The sequence below is a fragment of the Desmodus rotundus genome, chromosome 13, assembly GCF_022682495.2.
Source record: "Desmodus rotundus isolate HL8 chromosome 13, HLdesRot8A.1, whole genome shotgun sequence".
Taxonomy (NCBI): domain Eukaryota; kingdom Metazoa; phylum Chordata; class Mammalia; order Chiroptera; family Phyllostomidae; genus Desmodus; species Desmodus rotundus.
In genome coordinates this window covers 33,196,042-33,219,238 of record NC_071399.1, presented here as the reverse complement: position 1 = coordinate 33,219,238, position 23,197 = coordinate 33,196,042, and the positions used below count along the sequence as shown (strand labels likewise).

General features: G+C 34.8%; 1 protein-coding gene across 2 annotated transcripts in view; it reads right to left on the bottom strand.

The window, feature by feature from the left end:
• Nucleotides 1-1,661: 1,661 nt before the first annotated feature.
• The window catches only part of NALF1 (NALCN channel auxiliary factor 1), a 615,306-nt gene continuing 593,770 nt past the window's right edge, over nt 1,662-23,197 (bottom strand). The window contains exons 3-4 of one of the 2 annotated variants that reach the window (XM_045186723.2): nt 5,447-5,492; nt 3,555-3,680 (exon numbers count right to left, since the gene is read on the bottom strand). In XM_045186723.2, the coding sequence (XP_045042658.1) occupies nt 5,470-5,492 (23 nt within the window). In that variant the 3' untranslated portion in view covers nt 3,555-3,680; nt 5,447-5,469. Of the gene's footprint in view, nt 3,681-5,446; nt 5,493-23,197 lie in introns of both variants that reach the window. The other variant, XM_024578906.3, reaches the window with a different exon arrangement.

The following is a 23,197-nucleotide window of genomic DNA, read 5'->3' as shown; positions in this document are numbered from 1 at the left end:
ATACATGAATCTGCAATGTAAAACCCTCACATACCAAAGGTCTACTGTAATTCCACTTATGTTATTTGACATTTGGTTCTGTAGTATTGATATATTCCACATACTTGATTTTCTCTATTGTAAAGAAAAAGGAAGTAATAAAGTTGGAAAAATGTGTTCCATACATTTGTGGAAAAATATTTTCTTGGTTTTCAACTTTCAAAAATAATTATTTTAATATCATAATTCATTACCCAGTATGCATTGATTATCCACTATGGCAAAAATGGAACAAGATGATGTTACAAAGGTGCAGGGTCTGAATTTTTTCTGTCAGGATTAATATATGCACAACATCAAATATGTTATCAAGTAGAAAAATTAGTACAATGATCAATATTAGTATAGTGAGCTTAGTATAGTGAGATTTGCATCTTCAGTGGCTGTTCCTGGACTTTATAAAGGAGTCATTGACTATTTGGGTCCTTTAGCTGACCCAGTAAAGGCTGCTTTAGTTCAGTGTGTCAGTGGAAGCACAGGGGAGTAGTTACACACTTTTGATAGTAAGTACTAGGCACTGAGATCATTCTCACATAAGAACAATAAATGTGTATGGCAATAAAAAACCGTACCAGAATTGCAGACTATTCCAACACTGGCTGATCTGTCCGAGAGAAAGAACTCATTTCCCTTCTCTCCCTATGTCAGCTCCTCACCTAAATTACAGTTTATTTACAATTAATACTGCATTGTTTCTTCCAGCTCTTGAAATTGTCTTTTGGAGGGCTTACCTTTCATGTAAAGTAGTGGTGTTTTTGTTTTCCCTCTTTGGGCTGCCGTCATCCCCAAACTAAATTTAAAATGTGGTACATGGAACCTCCCAATCCTTTTACATTGAAAAAGAACTTTGACCAGTTTTTAGAGATATTAAAACAAAACCCTATTTGTTAGGGAATACTGCTTTTCATTGTTTTGCCCAGTGTTTTGCCATGAGTGGGTGGAACTTGTATCCGGGTTGATATGTCCTTTTTCTGAAAGAATGAAAATGCCTCTGGCATGAAAGAAGCATAAGAGACACTGAAACAATAAACTGTGGAGTAGTCTTTGCACAGCAGAGGTAGATAAAGGTCATACAAACTTTTTCTGGGACAAATGACTGAAAGTTCTTAACAGGTCCGTTGAATAAGAGCTCACCTACTACATTCTTCCTCATGAATCATCACTCATCCCCTTACCCTCCATTCATTGACCTTTTAATTTCTCCCAACTCCACAGAAATCCACATTCCACCACTAGTTAGGCTTTTAAAAATGCTCTTTTCTACAAGTGTTTAAATTTTGCACTAATTCAAAGCCCAGTCCCAGCCACTCCCCAACCACTGTGTCCCAGAAATAGTACCATATTTCTGTACATTATAACTAGTCTCTGTACATTTGTATGCATGTGAAAATGTGTTTGCATTTTTATGAAAAAAATTTTTTAAAGGAACAAAAACTAGAGAATTTTGCATTTTGGGTGGGGTTTTTTTGTATTTGTGCAGACCATTTTAGGATTTTCAGTCTCAACAAAACACTATTAAAACAAAGAATCTAGTAAAATAGCTGTGCATTTACTGCTAAACAATCTAGCAATTTTATTAAGCAATACCTTTATTATTTTTGAATATTCTTAACAGACTGGAACAAAACATTTTTTATTCAAAACAAAATATGCATACTGTACGCATGTCGCAGGGTTAAGTATGATGCAGAGATTAAACTTTGTTTGAACAAAAACAAATGCCTGGGGGAATTTCATAGCTATAAAGTTAATAACTAAATTTTGTTTGCTAAGAGGACATTTTCTATGGTTTTCCTTCATCTCCTGGCTACACAGCAAACATATCTGAAGTGCACTTCCCAAGTGTAGTTAGAGACTAGGAAGGAATGTAAAGTGTTTTTTTAAATTATTTATTTATTTTGTTTGTTTTTTTAAAAACAGCCCTTATTAACTCTTCCTTCCACTGATTCTACTGTAAACTCAAAGCCTTTTTTAAGTAAAGCAAATTCATAGACACTCAGCAGGTGAAATGTTCCCACAAAAAGAAAAAAAATACAAACAGAGCAATCAGATTTCTCCTCTTTTCTTCAACTATCTAGAGCATGTTATACAGTTTTTGCACTTGAATGAAAATGGCTAACCTATTTTTTAAAAAAGTTCTTCTTTTGTGATAATTCAGAATTGCATACACTTTATATGTGGAATAATTTAAAACCATATGCTGGGGAAACACTGGAGTAAAATTGTGTATATTCTGTATACTGCAGGTGTTTGAGCATCTCTATTATCTCCTCCACAACAATGAAGGGGAAGAAAGAAGTCCAGATTTGTGTTGTCAGCATCGTTGTTCTCATTACAAAGGCCAAAATGGGCTCCAAGGTTACTGCAACAGAACTGAAATTACAATGAAAGCCCACCTTCCAGGAAGGACTTGCTGCCTCTTCTCTCCCTGATTCTAGCTGGCTACTTGGAGCCACATGACCAGTGAGAAAGGGCTGGGGGCCTTGGGGGAATGGAAGCTGGAGCAACATAGTTCATGGTAGTTTTCTTTGCTTTTTTTTGTTTCCAACATAAACATGTGTTAGACTGATTCCACCTATTATGGGGAACACTTGTTTGTTCAGCTAAAAGGAACCCCCTTGACTAGTCCGTTGCAGATTTGTGCAACAGCAGCTCAGAGGCCCACCGGAGCACGCGCGCCCAGTCACTGTGGCCACACGGACAGAAGCAAGCGGATGTTGTCTGCTTAGGGAAGAGAATGGGGCCAGGAAAGGAAAGGCTGGGAAGGGCACTGGTTCCCAAGGCAGGAGGGAGAGTCAGGGATTTTTTTTATTTTTATTTTTTGTTGTTTTCTTTTTTTTTGTCTTTTTTTCCTTTTTATGATTTTTTTGTTGTTGTTTTTTGCTATACCATGAGGTCATAGCAGTCATTCCTCTAATAGAAACTGACAGGACATAGAGACAAAACTATCTGATGAACACACACTATGACTAGAAATATATAGAGAGACAGTGAAAAGACTTAGTTTACCTCTGAGAAAGCATCCCCCAAAATAAATCAGGTATTAACAAGTGCAAAAAATAAACAAACAAATCAACCAAAACCAAAACCAAAGCAAATAAAACCTCCAAACATTAAAACACAGTGTATAAAATGGTGTGAGAAATTGAAGTCACTTGACAGCTTTTTAGTCAATAAAAAGCTGTGTTTGTATCCTTGTTTGGATTCAGGCCCATCTTTTTAAATGTTACCCTAAAGGCCTTGCAAGAAGTGATTGGAGGGTAAAAGCACCCAGTCTCTGTTACATCAGACAGCAGTTACATTTTCATGGTGGGCCAGTAGCCGCTCTGGTAACACTTTGTCCTTCTGCTGTTACTCCTCATTGGTTGAGCTTTCCTCAAGCGTGTTGATGCCTCCGAAGCTCAGCGCTGTAGTGTTCTGTGCTACTGAGGCTGTGAGAACTGTATGTAAGAGAATCAGTACCAGAACACACAGTTTGAGTCTGCTGTTGCACAGTCTTGTTGCTGAGGAAACTGTGAGCGATGTCCTGTGACACGAGCCACTTTTTTCCACAGGCCCTTTGGATGGGTTGTTTGATTGCTCTTCTCTCCTGACATCACAGCATTCTGGTTCATCATTGGTTAGAAAGGTCTCGTAGAGCCCTGTAGGATGAAGAAAGTGGATGGTCAAAAAGAAAGGAAGATGCAAGATGGGGCTCATAGTAGAGCAAAGCTGTTATTTTAACATTCTGATCCACCAACTCTTACAAGCAATTCAACATTTTGTAGAGGAAAGAAAGTCAAGACAGTTTGGGTAATTAGTCAACGATTCTCTCAAGTGGTACTTTTAAGTTTCTCACTGTGTTCTTTTTATATTCCTGGTGGTAATCCCATGAAAGGTCTGGGTTGAGTTGAATATAGGATAAAAAATGTCAGTAGGTCAAAATCAGAACCTGAGGTTCTGGATCAACTTGGTGACCAAGGACATGCAACCATCCTTTTTCTTTAACGAGAATGTGGTTAATTAATGCAATGCATAAAGTAACATCAACTGGTTATGCTAGATGAAATAACCAACCAATCAAAATGTCCTAGCTACAGGAACCATTTTTTAAATCACTTCCTCTCCTAAACCTCACCATGTCTTATATCTACCTGTCTTGGAGGGATATAGAATGGGCATAGTCATCTATACAGCCAATGGGTGACCACTTCTTTTTGATTTATATTCTAAATATTTGTTATTCTTCTATTTGCTGTTCTATCAGTGAACTGCCTAATGGGACCATTTGAGGCTTAAATGAGATAAATAATATAAATGTGCCTGGTATCTTTCTCCTAGACCACTGCAGGAGGAGTCTCTCAGTTCTTGGTCTTCTCCCCTTCCAGCCTATCCTCCCTCCAGTGTTGCTTTCCAGTAAATATCTATCTCATACCCTTACTCTCTTACTCTTACTCTCTCTTTTTTATTCCCTCCTGGAGAGCCTCTTGTCTTTCTCCCTTCTTTTTTTCCTTCTTCCTCTAAAATTACACATTGTTCTTATTTTAAAATTGATAGATGGAAAACTCTCAAATTGGTAAAAAGAATAACTGGTTTCTTGCTATATTATAATCTATAATTTTTATGTAGTTGCATAAACCACTTGAATCTCATTTTTTTCACTTAAACATTTTCTCACAAGTGTTAGAATAAATTTTCTACACAAATTTTATTATGTTATACTCAAGATTGAAAAACTTAAAAATAAGGATAGAGTAATTGAAAGGATTAAATAAGATATTGTATGTGAAGTGCTTGGCTCAGTGCTAGAACAGAAATAAAACTTGAGAATTTGGCTATCATTAATAACAGCAACTATTAATACTGTCTCATGAATCTACCTAAATAAAATCTAAACTATCCTTTCCTCTCTTTCAAGACTCATTGCCCTCTGCTCCAACCATTCTGAACTACTGGCTCTTCTCTGAATACATGGTACTTTCACCCACGCCTGTACCATTGCCCAAGCTGCTTTTCCTTCCTGGAATATTCTCCATCAATTAATAAACCTCTTCTCATTTACCCTTCAAATTCAGCTCACAGAAGAATTCCCTGTGTGAAGCCTTAATTCACATGCATGGGCTGCTATGTGAATTTTGTTTAACTTCAATAGAGCAATTATTATTTTTTCTTTTAATCACAATTGCTCACTTTGATGATACTTTTTTCCTCATCTGTCAACATAAAAGCAAGAACTATCTATTTTCAGCTTTGTGTCCCCCCAAATGTAGCAGAATACCTGAAGAAAACAAATACTTAACAAGCATTTATCACATGAATAAACTCAATATATATTTATTTAATAAAAAAGAATCTATTAAATAATATACACTTCAATCTTCAGATTCTTTGAAAGAAATGACCAAGATATCCTTATAATGATGCTTACAATATTCATTTCTTCTTAGGCATTCAAAGGTAAACTTCACCTTCGCCTAGGTAGAATATGGAAAAAAAACTGAATTAATGAGGTCTGCATCTGTGACATTTTTATTGTATGATATTTTCTTTTATCACATATGATAACTCACTGGTAGATTAATCATTTATTGAGGTGTAAGTTTTCTAAAATTATATTCACAATGAAGAGAGTTTATAGTTAAGATAATAAGAATAGAAATCCTAAGGTTATTTCAATCAACATTTTAGAATGTTAATGGTCAGAAAATGTTAAACAATGTCACCCAAATAAGAAGTTCTTCCAAATTTGCTCAATACTTAGCTTGCTGCTTTATAACTGAAGTCATTTCAGAAAGGATAAGGCAGTTCACTGAGGCCAATATATGTGTTCTTCTTTTTGACTGACAAATCAATACTCTTTCCATTTCTGCTGTCCATTTTTTAAATGAGTTTTTATTCAGTTATACATTCATGAATCTTAACAAGCAAATAATTCCACAAGACATTTTATAAAATTAAAAAAAATTCTTCCACCTCCACCATCTTGAAGACTTTCTTCTCAGTGGCAAATATTTACAACTCTTTTAGCTTTCTTATTGGCTCTATTTCTGTAAATAACCTGCTTTGTGCTTTTTTTCAGTTTTCATTTTGTATATGAAGATAAAACACTCATTATCCTGCTTCCTCCAGCTTATATGATCCCTCCCATCCCATCCCCCCAACAACATTCTGCCCTTGTGGAGAGTTCAATATTTAATGTTTGCTTTATTAGGATGTTGTAAAAACAATTTTTAACTCAGCCAAGTAGTAAACATTAGTTTCCCATTCCTAAACCAACTTGTTTTTCCTAGAGCTAACATCTTACAGTTTTCTATGTACTTACTAACTCAATCCCAAATACCTTACGAGTGGTTTCGACTGAGCCAGGTATTCTATCAGTTTTACCTTCCTGAAGAAACATTTCCTGAAGCCTTTTACCATTCAGACTGGTTGCTTTCATGTCTGGTGCGTATCTACCAGCACAAAAATCCTAATGAATGATCCTCTTGGAGATGCTTGCTGCCTCTCTCTTGTGGACTTCCTATTTCCTGTATCCTATGCCTCCTTTCTCATTTTGGTGGACCACAGTATCTGGTGTCTTTATGAGGAAAAGCTCATGGGAGTAAATTTCTGAGATGCTGTATGCCTAAAAAAGTGTTTATTTTTCTGCATATTTAATTGATTGCTTGGCTGAGTATGAAATTCTGGTTTAGAAATCTGTATCCTTCAAATGTATTCAAGCATCACTCCAATATTTAGTCATTAGAGCTCTCAGACTTGTCCTTTAATTTTCTTGTCTCATTTCTCCTATTTTATATCACTTTATCCCTTTGCTCTGCTTTTGAGAGGATTTGATGAACTTTATTTCATAAGTTTTGATTTTTTTCTCTTTTTTTCATACCACATTTTAATTTTGAAGAGTACTTTTATGTACTCTCAGTGTTAGAGGTTCTTTTTTGGAAATGTTCTCAATGGATAGTTGCAATATATTCTTTTATTGCTCTCAGATATTTGCAGCTCTTTTACTTGTCATGTTTTATTTACTCTCTGCATGGGCTCTCTTTTCTCCAAATCACATTTTTTTTCTTTGTTTATCTCATTTTTTTTACATGGGAAGCCTGCACGTTCTTGATTGTCTACCTACATTAAAAAGTATTAGAATGTGGGCACCTAAGAAGGATTGTGAGCCGTGAGCTACACTGTAGGATGACTTGCCTCAACTATTTTGATGGAGAAAATTTTAAAATTCTTTCCTTTACGTTGTTTGGATTGCCCAGAAAATATTCAATATCTATTCAGTACTGGGAAAGCCTGACAACCAGTTTCCTGAGAGTCTCAGCCTTCAGTGTTCACTTCATCCCCATTCTGTTTTCCTTACCTTAACTCCTCCCCATGTCAACCAATACAACAATGTTCTGCAATAGTCTCTAAAAATATACTTCTCCTCCCATGGACAAAATATTCCAAGTCTTCTCTCTGGGATGATGAAGGGAAAATTGCCAGGTTGGAGAGCGGAGCATGGGCTGTGGAGATCTAACAGCTTCTTGAACAGATTTCCACCAAGTCCTTCTTATTTTGTTGCCTTCTCCAAACATCTTATGCTGTTGATTCCTGTGTCTGGAAACTGTCTTGGAATTTACAGAGCTACAGTCTGTAAATCTTGTTGACTCTTGGTTTCCTCTCTGCTGCTTCTAGACTTCAGAAAATCCTTTGGCATGCATCAATTTTCTTTCTAGTTTCTAAGAGGTATTTGGTTACTATCTCTTTATCCATAGTTCTATTCTATTGGATTTATGTTTCAAAACAATTTCTTTTCTGTTAGATCTACTTAGAAAATGTTACTGATCTTTTCTGTACATCATTCTGCTCTGTTTTGAATTCTGACAGATGTCTGTTTCCCTTTTTTCATCTTTTGAATAAATAAGGACATACAGCCTGATAAGTTCAGTATTTCTTGCTTTATGTGATAGATGGTGAGGGGCACACCCAGAGCCCCCTCCCAGGACACAAGCTTGGCCTTCCCTCTAGGAATGCTGCCAGCAGGTAGATCCTGCCTCAGTGTCTCCCCAGAAATGACCCATGGATGAGGAAAGCAGGCTTACCTAAAATTTCTTGGCCCTTGGGCAGCTACTTCCCCAAATAAGGGCATCTGTGAAGAGCAATCCCAGCCTCGGACCTTTACTCTCAGCTAAATCCTCCTCCCTGACTCCCTCACAAGGATCATTCCCAATGCCCTGCCCCATAAGCCATTTGCACAGACATGCTTCCTGGAGAAGCCTACCTATAGTGGCTAACTCTTCCTCATCAAAAAAACTATAAGAACATATTTCCAAATAAAAATAAATAACTTCTTAAATGATAGTCTCATTGTACAAATATATAAGTAGTCAGGGTTAGAAAAAAGAAGCAAATTTTCAGCTAATGAAATACTGTTCTAATATAACTTGCTTACAAAATGTTCTACTTGCAATAAATAATGAATCATTACCCGTTATTTGACATTGAGTAATAATTATAACAATTATTTCTCAATCTTCTAGTATCAACCTCATGGAGTTTTTTTAAGGATAAAATAATACATATAAACAGTTTAGAACAGTGCCTGGCAGATAGTAAAATCTTACATTATATTAATCATCCCTTTTATAAATTAAGAAGGGATTGGAAAAACATCTAATTAAAATTCTTTTTCTGTTTTCAATTATTCTGACCCACTCACAAAAACATCTTATTTTTCACTGATTAACACAATTATTCTAGTATGGTCATTATAAATATTAGTTAAGTACAGGAAAGTCAAATATTCTCAGGAAATCATTAGAATAATCACATGATATTTAAATATAATCCTTCATTACCTCAGCAATTTACCTTTTACCATCTGTAAGTTCAAGGATGTATGAGACTAATTTTTCAAATATTTGAACTACTAATATATTTCAATATATTTTTGAATGCAAAAGTTTAGAAAACAATGAAGTAAAAAAATGTGGAAAATCACCCCAAATCTGAATTTGTTAGACTAAAAAAAAGAAAAAAGGAGACATGATTTGTATTTTTTCCATTTTTTCATTAATACAAACATACATATATACACACATATACTTTGTGGATATTACATATAGATTTCAAATATAAAATTATACTTAGTATGTGAGGTTGTACTTTACATTGTTATTCTTTATTTGATCTGATATTTATTTTGTATTTTATATGCTTATTAAAAGATTATATATATAAAAATTTGTATGTATTTGTGTACACATACATATATATACACACATATATATAGTTACAGAATTTTAGAAATGCTACAACAGTTTATATCACTTGGAATTTATAAAACTTGTTGGATATAATTTCTTTAAAGTAATTTTTATAATTTTATAGTTTCTTTCATGGTATTAATTTACCAAGATTGTTTTGAGTCAGTTTCAAGCATTTGTATTTCCCCAACAATAACTTGTTCTATTGAGAGTTGTACACCTATTAATGTAGAGTTGTACATAATATTGTCTCATTTTTAAACAATTTTTTCTATATCATCTTCCTCTTCATTGATATTTTATTTTTATTTTATCTCACTTTTTTTTTATCCTGGATAAGACTTGCAAGATTTTTTTCACTTTTATTTGCATTTTTAAACATACAGCTCAATAATTATGCTGTTTGTTAACCCACTGATTTTTTTCATTTATGTTAATTCTTTCATCATTCATTTAATTTTCTCTTGCTTTCTATATTGAATGAATGGCACTTATTTAAATTCATTTTTTTCCATAATAAGGAGAACACTTATTGCTCTAAATTTCTATCGGAGAACAGGTTTGGCCAATTCTCTTATGTTTCCATATATAGTGATTTAACATATCCTTTTATATCTTAATGATTTAAAGAGTGTTTTACTGCTTTATGTTCTTTTAACTTCAATTGTTTGATATACTTTAGAATATACTTTGTCACTAATTCAAGTTTTATTTAGATTCATTTCAAAAATATGATTTTTAAAAAGTTGATTTTCCCCAGTTATTTTATTGTGTTAACATAAAGTTATATGTATATTGTATAACATTTGCAAATGTTAACACTGGTTAACATTACTTAGTTTCTATGTCATTTTGCTTATTCAGAATGTCATTAACTGAGAAATGTGTCTTCAACTCTTTCTAGTGATTTTGAATTATATGTTTGGCTATTATGTCAGTAGATACAGAAAATTCATAAATCTTTATATTTTTCAATGGAAGTTTACTAGTAATCAAGAAAATATGACACTCTTTGTTTTTACAAAGTGTGTAATTTTTGTTTTTGATGATGTTTTGTTGTTGTTTTTCTTCTTGTTGTGGTTTTGAATATTTTTGTTTGATATTGATGTAATCTCTATACATATTAGCACATTTGTTCATTGTTTTAATTTTTTGTTTTTGTTATTTTAAATTTTTTTATTTCAATTTTATTGTTGTTCAAGTACAGTTTTCTGCCTTTCCCCCCTATTTCCAACCCCACCCCAGCCATCCCCACCTCCCTCCCGTGATTCCACCCTCCATTGGTTTTGTCCTTGTGTCCTTTATAGTTGTTCCTGAAAACCTCCCCCTCCCCCCTTAGTCCCTCCCATCTCTCTGTTTGTTCTTAATTTCAATGTCTCTGGTTATCTTTTGCTTGCTTGTTTGTTTTGTTAATTAGGTTCCACTTATAGGTGAGATCATATGGTATTTGTCTTTCACCCCTTGGATTATTTCACTTAGCATAATGCTCTCCAGTTCCATCCATGTTTAAGATTTTATTTATCTCTTTTTAGAAAGGGGAAGGGTGAGAGAAAGAGAGGGAGAGAAACATCAATACGTGGTTGTCTCTCACACGCCTCCCACAGGGGACCTGGCCCACAACCCAGACATATGCCCTGGACTGGGAATCAAACTAGCAACCCTTTGGTTCACAGGCTGGCGCTCAATCCACTGGGCCACACCAGCCAGGGCTATTGTTTTAATTTTTATCGGTCTCTTTATTTTATACTTTTCTCTATACTGTATTCTACATCTAAGAGTTTTACAATGAAAATGAGAGTTTAATCAATTTACTTTTTTTTGGATCTGTAGTTCTTGGTCTTGCTTTCATCACATAACATTTCCAACATTTAAAGATGTTTGTTTATTATTCTCTTTTATTTCCATCATATGCTGTGTGAGAATATTTAAATGCATATTTTTATAATTTGTTAAATGCATGTTGTTCATTCTACTTGAACTTATCTTTTAAAAAATCCCACACATTTGAACCTATATTTACCTAATTATCAGGATTATTGATAAGAGAATTAAAATTTTACTTCAACTCCTTATCCTGCCACCTCTTTTGGCTATAATCAGATGTTTTATATTTATTTATTATCAAATTATTAATATTTTATGTATTTCATCTTGGTGATTATTAAAAATATTTGCATATTGTTCTATGTCAATCTTATTCAAGGATTATTTGGTTGCAAGGAACAAAAATCCACTGGAGCTATGGTATGTTAAAAAACAAAAACAGGAGTTGGGAGGAATGTTAGAAAACTTCAAGCCTATTTCAAGAAATAGTGTGGCCATCAGAATTGGGTGTGCTCTTCACCTGGATAATTAATTTGTTTCCCGCTGCACACCTCCACCCCCACCTTGCAGGCAAATCTTTGCTGCTTTTTCATGTATATGGGCATGTATGACTTCATGCTTTGCTCTCTCAGTCAGGATTTCTGGGCTCAATGACAGACTTCTGGGAAAGCAAATCTGTTAGACTTTTTTTTCTTGTCCAACTAGCTACACCAGAGAGAGGTTCCAATATAACAAATAAAGATGCAAATGTCCCTCTTCCAAAGAAGAAGGTGACTTAGTGTTTTTCTTCTTGGTCATATTGTTGTTTTCCCCTTTGGAGCTTATAGACTATTTCCTACATTTTCAAAATTAATGAATGTTTGCAATTTGGTCTAATTTCCTTAATTTTTCCAGAATGGGGAGAACCACTTTTATCTGGCAAAGGAGTGTCCTTAAATTCAGGAAAGATATTTCCTATTATATCTTTGATTGTTTCTTCAGTTCCATGTTTTGTGTGTTTTCAATTTATCACATCCCCTGTCATCATTTTAATATTCTTGGTTTTCACCTTGAACTTTGCATCTGTATTCCTCAAGCTTACCCTCCCCTTTGCTTTTTCCAACTACTCTGCAGTTGATACTGTACATGTACATATATTTTCATTTTTTGCTGCCTGGTAATATTTTATTTTTTATATCTAAATCTGTTGTTATATTTTCCTGCTTCCCAGCCAAATTCCCATTCACTCTTCTATCCTTGTTTTAAAAGGTCTATATGCCTTTGAATTTTATTGAGTAGATGCTGATCAAGTTATCTTTGTAGTAACTTTTCTCAAATATATGCTATTCTGCCTCTCAAACTGTCTTTCTTCTTTTATGTACAGTATAATTTATTAGGTTCCATATTTCATTTTATGTGAGTTAAAGGTTGAATCAAGTCTCCCAAAAGGTTTGTTAAAGACCTGAGTCCTAGTACCACAGAAAGTGACCTTATTTAGTAAGTGAGTCTTAAGAGACTTATCAAGGTTAGGTCATTATGGGGGCCATAATCCAGTATGACCTTTTGATGGCTTTTGTTTTTGCTTTTCATTTGTTTTTATGTTGGGAGTGATTATCTTCATAACTCTAAACAATATATTCATGCATCTATTTCTTATTCCAGTGATTTCAAATCATAGTTAATTATTCTCAGCTGAGAAAGCTAAGTAATTTCATGTCACTCTAGTTCTCTCTTAACCTATTAACCCCCAAATTTGGCCAGTCATTGCTTTTGTTTTGAAATTAGTTACAGTTTCCTGTGTTTTTCTTCTACATGTTAATTTAAAAAATAAAAATATAAACATCTTTAGAATTAATTTAATTCCATTTAATTACTATATTATTCGAATTATTTTAAACACAGGGTGGGCAAAAGTAGGTTTACAGTTGTTCATATGGAAAATAATACAATTTATAAATAGTAATACAAGTTGCATACTCACAACTGTAAAGCTATTTTTTCTATCCCTGTATTAGGCAAAATTATCACTTTTTATAGTTTATCAATTCATAAAATTTATGAAAATTTTAGATAGCTTTATATTTTAGTCATGAGTTTTTTGTATATTTTTGGAGGTTCCAGTTTTATTTATTTTCATGTAGTCAGAAAAAAATATTATACCTTCAGCCCTATATATCCTTATATCACTAACTTATCCAGTTTCATAATCATACCAATTTCAATGCTGTAATATGGACAGATTACTTTTATTGAACAGATATTTTCTTAAGATTTATTGTTACTATTATCACCAATATTGAGATTCTGTATTATCCTCTTTCATAATTACATTTTTATTCTATTACAGTAAAACTTTAATTAATTTTTCAGATATATGGAAGGTTAACTTTCAAGAGTATATGTATTTAACAGAATTTATTCTCTTTGAAATATATTTTCCTGGGGTGTAGCATCCTACATTCATAACTTTATCTTCTAATAACTTTGGCAACATTATTTTATTGTGTCTTAGTGTCTAGCATTGTGTATGAAATTCTGATTGTATTTGTTTCTTATATATGTTGAGGTCTGTCTGGAAAAACTTCAGTCATTGTTAATATAATGAGAACAGTTTTCACGATATCGATGTAAACTGGCAGCCCAGGAGAGAGGACGGGAATGGGTATGTATGAACAATGATGACTTTGCTCTGCTAGTCAGTATGGGCAGTAGACACTGTTGCGTGACCATGTTTACTGGGTGGCCATCACATTCAAAATGACTGAGTGAGTAGAGCAATGAATCTGCATCAAGTTTTGTATTAAGCTTGAACAGTCCTCCATGGATTTGGATGATTCAGAAGGCTTTCAAGCATGATACAATGAGTACAGCACAAATAAAAGTGTGGAACAAATGATTCAAGGATGGTCGAGAATCTGTTGAAAGTCATCCACATTCTGGAAGGCCTGCAACAAGCAGAACAGCTGGGAATGTTAAACATGTATGCACTACAATCAACAAAGATCAGCCCTGATTGTGTGAGAACTAGAAGCTGATCTAGTGATTCCAAAAACTACTGTGCCCAAGGTTTTGATGCAGGATCTTGGCATGAAACATGTCAAGGCATCTGCTATGAGGACAGAAAGAACATCATGCTGCAGTTACTAATGACTTGATTCAAACTGCTACCAATGAACCAGACTTCCTCAAGATCATAACCAGAGGTGAATCATGGGTCTATGGCTATGATCTGGAAACAAAGTCCTGGTCGTCCCAATGGAAGTCACCTGATTCTCCATTCCAGAAGGCACAGCAAAGTCAAGCAACATCAAGACGATGTTAACTGTGTTTTTGATTGGGAAGGTGCTGTTCATCACGAGTATGCCCCTCCCTCTAGGCCAAACAATTAATAAGGAGTACTACCTCAATGTTCTTCATTGTTTGACAGATGCAATACAATGAAAATGGCTGCAGCTATGAGCAACTGGTGATAGGCAGCTTCATCATGACAATAGCTTGCTCATTTATCACGTCTCATGCAAAGATTTTTGGTAAAACATCAAATCACTCAGGTGACTCAGCCCCCTACAGCCCAGATTTGGTGCTCTGAGGCTTCTAGCTTTTCCCAAAACTAAAATCACCTTTGAAAAGGAGGAGATTTCAGATCATTGATGAGATTTGAAAAATACAACAGGGCAGCTGATGTAGATTCCAACAAAGGGTTTTTCAGAATGTTTTGAACAGTGGAAGAACTGCGTGATGACCCAAGGTGCCTACTTTGAAGGGAACTGAGGCATCATTGTCCTATGTACAATGTTTCTTTTATCTTGTATCTTTTTCAATAAATGTCTCTATTTTTTCATAGCATATGCCTGGATACTTTCTGGACAGCCCATGTATTGATGCTATAAGAAATTACCACAAATTTAGCAGCTTAAAACAATACTCAATTATTTACTCATAGTTCTATAGGTCAGAAGCTAGAAGGGTTGACTGGTTTCTCTGCTTGGTGTTCACGAGACCAAAGTCAAGATGTTGGTGGGGCTGAGTTCCTGTTTAGAGTTTATAAGGAAGGATTTACTTCAGAGTTCATTCAGTCTGTTGGTATTCAGTTCTCTGTGAATGTAGGACTGAGATTCCAATTTCCTTGCATGCTGTTGGCCAGAGTTGTTCTCAGCTTCTAGAGCTCGCCTGTTCCCATTCCTTGGCTCATGACCCCTTTCTCCATCTTCAAAGCCAGCAAAAGTACATGGAATCTTTCTCATTCTTCCAATCTCTCTGATCCCTCCTTTTACTATATCTCTCCTGTCTCTTATGTGGTGTCTCATTGACTGCCTTTTCTGCCTTCAGTGTCTTTCAGGGCCTGTGTATTGAGATCGGGCCCATCCAGATAATCCAGAATAATTTCCCCATCTCAACACCTATAATCTTAATCATATCTACAAAGCCCCTTTTGCTATGTAATACACTCACAGGTTCTGGGGATTAGGTCATGGCCATCTTTTGAAAGGGGCATTATTAGCTCCACCTTGCGGCCCACAAAAATTTTTATCTGTGTTACATGCAAAACACATTCACCCTATCCAAGGTTCCCAAAGTCTCTACTCAATACAGCACCAATTTAAGTGTAGAAATCTCCTCTAAATATCATCCCTTTTAAATCTCCAAATCTCGTTATCTAAACCACCTAAAGTAGGTGTGGATGAGACTCTGGGCATAATCCATCCTGGGACAATATTTCTTTCTATCTGTGAAACTAGAAAGCAAGTTATCTGCTCCCAACATACAACAGTGAGACAAGAGTAGGTGAATAGTGACAGACACTCTGCTTCAAAAATAGAAGTAAAAAGGAATCCAAATCGATTTGAAATCTAGCTGCACAAACTCCATTAGGTTTCCAGGCCTGGGAAAGATCACTGTGGTTCTCAGCTCTACCCTCTAGGGCCCAAGCTTTGCTCTCTGCTTTATCCTTGCTTATGTACAGGAGTATGTGTGCAGCTGAGTAGTTTCATTAGCATGTTTCCTGTCACAGAATTTTGGGGGTCCAACAGCCTTCCTTCATTTTATCCTGTCTCTGCTCCTTTCAGTCCAAGCCATGAGTATTTTTGCTGTTATAAAATTCTCAGTGGCTGTGAGATTCTTGCCTGTCACAGGGATTCACCCCATTAGATAATTTTTGAAATTTCTTGCCACCTTGGTAGACTGAAATTTTCCCAAATCATCAAATCAAAACTTCTCATTGTTTCACATTTCTCTCATTTATATTTCTCCTTTTGAAATTTACTATAAGCATCAAGAAAAAAAACAGGTCACACCTTAAACACTTTGCTTATAATGTTTATCTCCTCAGTTTATCGAGTCAACGTCACAACTTACCATCTCTGCTTTCCGTATAAATGCAGGACACAATTCTGCTAAGCTTTCTCTTATCATATATCATATTTCCAATTTCTATCAACATATTTCTCATTTCTTTCTAATCTCTCACTCGCAGTCTCTAATGTCCCTTTCTATTGGCATCCTGTTCAAAGCAATCTGGGTATTTTCTATCATGTTTCTCAAAATTCTTCCATCTTCCTCCACTTCCTTATTCCACAGCCACTTCTACATTTCTAGGCATTTGTTACAGCAGCACTCCACTTCTAGTTAACAAAATCTGTTTTCATTCCATAGCTGCTGTTAAAAAATTGTCACGGACACAATGGCTTAAAATGTTACCCGTTTATTATCTCACAGTTCTGTAGGTCAGAAACCTGCATTGGTTTGACTGGTTTCTTGCTCCAGGTTTCCTGAGGCTGAAATGAAGGTGTTGGCCCTGATGATCGAGGCTGACAATGAATAGCAGAATTCAGGTTCATGTGGCTGTAGAAGTGAGATCTCTGTTTTCTTGCTGGCTGTCAACTGGAGATTCTCAGCTTCTAGAGGCTACCTGCATTCCCTGGCTCATGGCCTTTTTCTCCATCTTAAAATGTAGCTACAGCAGATTGAGTTCTTCCCATGCCTTCTATTTCTCTGATATCCTTTCTGCCTCACATTTTTGGCCAACCCTTCTGTATTCTGTGATTACATTGGGTTCACTTGGATAATCCAGGATAATCTCCCTATTTTAAGGTCAGTTGATTAGCAATCTTAATTTCATGTGCAAAGTCCTATTTTTTTTTTTTTTGCTATGTAATGCAGCATATTCACAGTCATAATGTCAAGGAAGACCACCGGGGCCAAATTCCTGCCTACCACACTGATGTTAATATTCTTCTCATTTCATTGAGGGCTTCAGTTTGCTATTCTCCATGAAACCTCTATGAATACTCCATATATCTGTTGTACTCTAACATTGTAAGAAGAAATGTCTACATGTGGTTTCTTTATAGGTTCTTTTGCTGGACCTTTTCTACCTGAAACCATAGTTTTCTTCCACTCTGGAGAAATTCCTTCAAGCATTGCTTTGGTAATGAATCATTCCTCCACTGCCACCTTTGTTTTCTTTTCTCTCTCTTTTTTTCTATAAAGTTTATATTTGGTGGATCCTGGTTCTTCCACATAACATTTTAATCTCGTGACATCTTCAATCTCAAGCTTGTCAAACAGTAAAATTCTAGTCAGGGTGAACAAGTGGAGATCAAGTAAACAGATTGTAACTCCTTTCCTATTAGCCAAAAGTCACAAGTAAGAAGGCTTCCTCACATCCATCTCAGTAGCTCATTTAATACCTTCTGAAAGTAGATCCTGGTATTTGTAGGCAAATACCACCATTATGTATGTAGAAATGGGGATGACCAGTTAGCTAAGATGTCCATCCATAGTCTTTATCCATCAGGGACTTTCTGGTGTTTTTATTTTCCTACTCTCTGTACTTGCCAATAAATAAAACAAGATCATCAAAGGGACCTATTGGAAGAAGAGTTCCCACCTCGGCTGTGGTCTTTTTGAGAGCCTGCTCTGAAGGCTCCCCCAAATCTGGCAGTACTCTAAAGTGATGCATCTATGTTTTCCCTTCTATATATATTTTCGTCGTTGTTTTATCAATGTCTTATTTTCTAGGTTTCATTAATTCAATGATTGTATCTTATTTTGTAATTTTTACATCAACTTCAATAAGGTATAAAGACAGATGGGAAGTAAAATTTTGGCTTCAGCTTGCCAATTTGAACTGGAAGTCACACTCATATTCAAATGCAATGGTTTGCTCATTATAATTTTGCCATCAAGTAAAATTTTAGTGTTGCAGAAAAGAGTTTTTGAAATTTGGGCTACAACTTTAATATCTATTTTATATTTGCTACAATAGTGATTTCACATGACTATATCTTAGGATTTATTTAGAAATAACTAGTATTGAAATTGTGTCCACTTTTTTAAAAAGGTAAAGTTAATAAAATAAATGATTTCTAGAGAATTTGCTAATTTTCTATGGCTAATTTAAAATTGGACTGGTAAAACAATGTAAAATTAGAGGTCAAGGAAAAAATTCTAGAAAACAATTTCCAAATCATAGTGACTATCTGTAAAAGGAATTAGACTTAGGAATGTCTACATATGTATACAGTATTGTTTTTAAGCAAGGACAAATTTTTAGTAATTAAGGTAGAAATTTTAAAAGGATTCATTTTTTTAGGGATATAGGGGCAGGTATGTCAGCTATGTATGATGAATAAAGTCTAACATTGCTTTTACATCTAATATTAATAGCATTATATTTACTTTTATTCTACTTGACACTGTTGAGAGTAGAGATCACACATTCACTCCATCCTGGCACTCTAAACACCTAGCAGGTGCTTATCTCCAAAAGAACATGAGTATTTGTTCAATGAGAGGAAGGAACCAAGGAATAATGCATGCACTAATACCTCAAGTTATAAGAGAATGCTTCAGTGAACTGAATATACTAGATAAGAAAGCAAATCAATGTAACCTAATAGTAAAAGATAAATACACATATCAGAAAGTAAAGTGACAAAGACTCTCAAAGAATAGGCCATACAAATACCTGACTCTATAAAGGCAAGTCAGAGCTGAAAGCTAACTATATATTATACAGAATATAGGTTGCTCTAAAAACTGAAAATGATACTAATTGAAATTAAAATCAAAGGCTCACATTAAAAGGGCAGACTCATTTTACAGAGAATTCACTCATTCATTCAAACCATAAACTAAGTTGATTAATATGTTGGGCATTTGAAATATCTTGACGCCAAGCAGAGAATTTCCTCAACAATGGCTCCTAAAGTTTTCCAGGACTTTACTAGAACAAAGACTCTTTGCAATCAGAGTTTCAACAGAAACCTAACAAGTGCTGTTCAATATCATATTTCACATTGTTATTTTCCCCCAAATGCTTACAGTGATTTTTTTGATTATGAAAAATTTATTGTAAGTAACAAGAAAAGAAACAGTAATGGACAAAGAAAACGCATGTCACCAAATACATCATTTAATTTTCAAACCCATCCCTAATGAATCCTTTTATGGTGGCCTTCATGAAGACTTTGTAAGGTGGTGTGGAGGAAAGCCATACATGGATTACTGGAAGAGAGGTTAGCACACCAGAGTGCAGCTGTTTGCATCTGCATGGTCATCAAAACAATGCAGGATTCAAGGCAATGAGTACTGGTGGGACGGAAAGACTCGCTCTTACTTTTATTCTGATAAGCTACCAAGTACCAGGGACTCCAGGTGGATCTGGTAAGAGTCACATGTGAAAGGAGTAAAAAAATCTCAATTCCTTCTCTTCCATCATTATGAATAAAGTAGTGTTGCAAGATGCTTTCACTTTTCCAGTTAAATTGTTCATACAGGCAGGAAGAGTGTTTAAGGGAATTTCACAAACTACATTCAGGAATTCACAGAAATTTGTTGAAGTGCGTCATGTGAATCTACATTACAGGAGGATGTGAAAAAAATTGAATGTCTCTCATGGGATGTTTCTGTGACTTCCTGCTGAGCAACTGCTCGTTCAGCATTGTTGCCCATGAAGCCACATGAAGAAAACTGTATGTTCCTTGTTAAGAACAGTACCTATTATGTTCTGTTTCCCTTTAGTTTTGTTATTTTTCTCTGGAAATGGCTCAGTGGGGCTCACATATTGTAAATCAGTGTCATTGTTTTGTATATATCCCAGTCTTTTTTTTTTTTTTTTTAATTTGGAAATCCTTGGTAACTAAGACTCTGTTAAGGAAATATCCTTGAAAACAGGAAACTATGTAAATAATTCTATGGCTGCAGTATCTCAAACCATGAGCTGTAATTGAATAGACAGTTTTGCTAATGCTTTGATCCATCAATGTATTTAGAGTATGAACAACATTTCCTGCTTTCCTTTCTAAAGAGAAAACCAGACTTTCTGTGTAATCACAGAATACATACAATTATCCCAACGTCTGTGTATACTCATGCATACGTAGACACATGTTAATGGCTTCAAGGCATGTAAACACCTCATAAAAAGACCTTGACTTCAAAAATATGCTTTCTTTTCAATGAGTTTAGGGAAAATCATTTTCCTAATTTGATACACCAGTTTTTGAAACATTAAATGAGAACAAAAATACAGTTGTGATTTTAATCAAAATGTTTTTACTCAAAACAAATGCCAAAACTTAAGTTGGCAATACACCAATTCTAATGAAAAGCAAATATTCTAGAACAGTTTTTGTAGAAGATAAGAATATCAGTCTTAATAATTTAAAATCAATATGAAGTTTAATAAAAATAATATTAAATAGATTAGCCACCTTTATTTGTTATATTTGAATTGAATTGACTCCCAGTAGTTTCAACATTTAAAGTAGGACATTAAAATGAAAATAGAGTAATATAATAAAACAGAAGTTATAAAAACATTGGAAGCAGTGACATTAATAACAGGCAGGTAAGGATTTTGGGGACAAAATGTAGGTCCGTCTGAGGAATATATCATTCATTAGAATGCATACTTCCATTAAAAATAAAGTGGCATCTAATAGTCACACATATTTTCCACGGAGTGAGATTCTGGCATTTCATTTGCCAAAGGGAATGTTTCAGGCAGTAGCATATTAATTGTTTATTCCTCTAGTTACAAGGCAAAGTGGAGTGGCATTATTTTGATTCATTTCATCCAATAGTACCTTGAGTTATTTCTGTTTTTCTGTCTGACTGTTTCCCCTGGAATCATTGGTTTACATTTGCCATTGAAGAAGCAAGACTCAAGTTTTAACAAAATGCAAAGGGTCTGACAGTGGTTGCTAATTTGTCAGGGAATGAGTTTAAAGTGATAGAGGTACAATACAAGGAAATTATTCTCTCTCTTTTGGGGGGGGTGGAAAATAACAGGATTTAACACTCAGTGACAACTCTTATTTGAGAGACCTAGAATATCGGGCTCTGTCTGTTCTTTATAATGACAAAATAGTCATTCTTTCAATAGATTAGGTATCTACTGTCTTCTGACTACATTTATGCACATGTGTGTATTTAGCAGGATCTGTTAAACTGAGAAAATATGGATGAAGAAAAATAAAAATGAATTTTGAAGTTCACATCTCCCAGCGGCAACACAATCAATAGAAAGCAATGCATTGAGTGAGAATTTGGCTCCTTGGGTCCCCTCCTTGACATTTACAGTGTTTGATATGTCAACTATTCTATACCTACTCTGATTCTACAACCATTCTGTGATGCCAGAGAGAGAAGAAAGGAAGAAAGAAAAGATTATGTTTTAAATTAAGAATTAGACAAGGTGGGGGCAATATAATAGAGAAATAAAAAGGACCAGTATAAAAAACTCCTTTTAAAGAATTGAAAAAATAATGATGTTGTAATATTTTACTTATTAATAAATGGTCATTATAGTACACTGTGTCCTCAAAGGAATGGTGCAACACACTGCTGGGGAGAATCTACATTGTTAGGAACTTTCTGAGTTTTTGGCAATAAACATCAAAAGCCTAAACTTTTACATGTTCTTTCACCTTCCAAGTCCAATTCAATGAATTTAAAGAAACAAATAATTGCATAAAAATAAGTATGCATATATGATCATAGTAGCATTTTTATATAGCAAAAAATATAAAGTCCTACACCACAGGTGGCAAACACAAAGCCCGAGGGCTGAATCTAGTCGTCTACCTTGTTTTATCCGGCCCAGCACCTTGTTTCTACCTGGCAGCAACGCCAAGCTCCTTGCCCCTAGTTAAGGAGTTACATTTACACAGTCCTAAAATTACATTCGGCCCTTTGAAGGCAACAGCGAGACTGATGTGGCCCCTGGTGAAAATAAGTTTGACACGCCTGTCCTACACTGTATTATTATGAAAATATTGAATTGTGCTATAGAAGCATATTTAATAATTTGAAACACTATTCATGGTATAAAATGTTTTAACCTTGGTAGTAGATTATGTTTTTCCTCATTATTTTCTTTTTGCTTATGTACACATACTAAAGGTTTTAAAATGATTAAGGATACATTTACTAACATAAAAATAACAATAAATATTACTTTGCAGAAAGGATGCTGTAGGTTTTTAATATATTTCACCAAAATATATTAAATATATATCTTTGACAATCTGACAAATATATAAATATATATATGTATTGCTATATATATCTATATATATAAATTTATATATATATAATATATATATTTTTTGCTATATAATATTTGTCAGATTGTCAAAGAGGTGCATCTTTTTAAAATATGTTTGGTGGCACAGCAACAGTAAGCTCTGGGTTTAAGATGAGGCTGCTTTGAGCTCTCATGTGGCACTTATCAGCAGAGCCCTGATGGAAAATTCACTTGGGCTTCCTTGGTCTCCTTGGTGACAGGGGCAGCTGTTGTTTAATTTAGGGAACATCTATTGTACCTCATGGGTGAATAGCACCTAGATTTTATTTGAGGAAATAGTTCTTCCCTACTTGTCAGCTCAGGTGGGGCTGATCCAGCCCCTCCACATGCAGAAGGGCTTCTGACTAGTCTGACTGACCAGGGCATTCCATCCCCCTGCTACAAGGATTGCTTCAGTGTGGGCATGTGACTTCACACAAAACTGTGTGCTTCCAAGGCAGGACTTCTGCGAAAATTTTTGGGAATGAGGTTATCTCTTCCTCCTGCAGTTTCTAAATTGAGAGGTTATAAATCTTTAGCTGCTAGTGAATTCAACTGA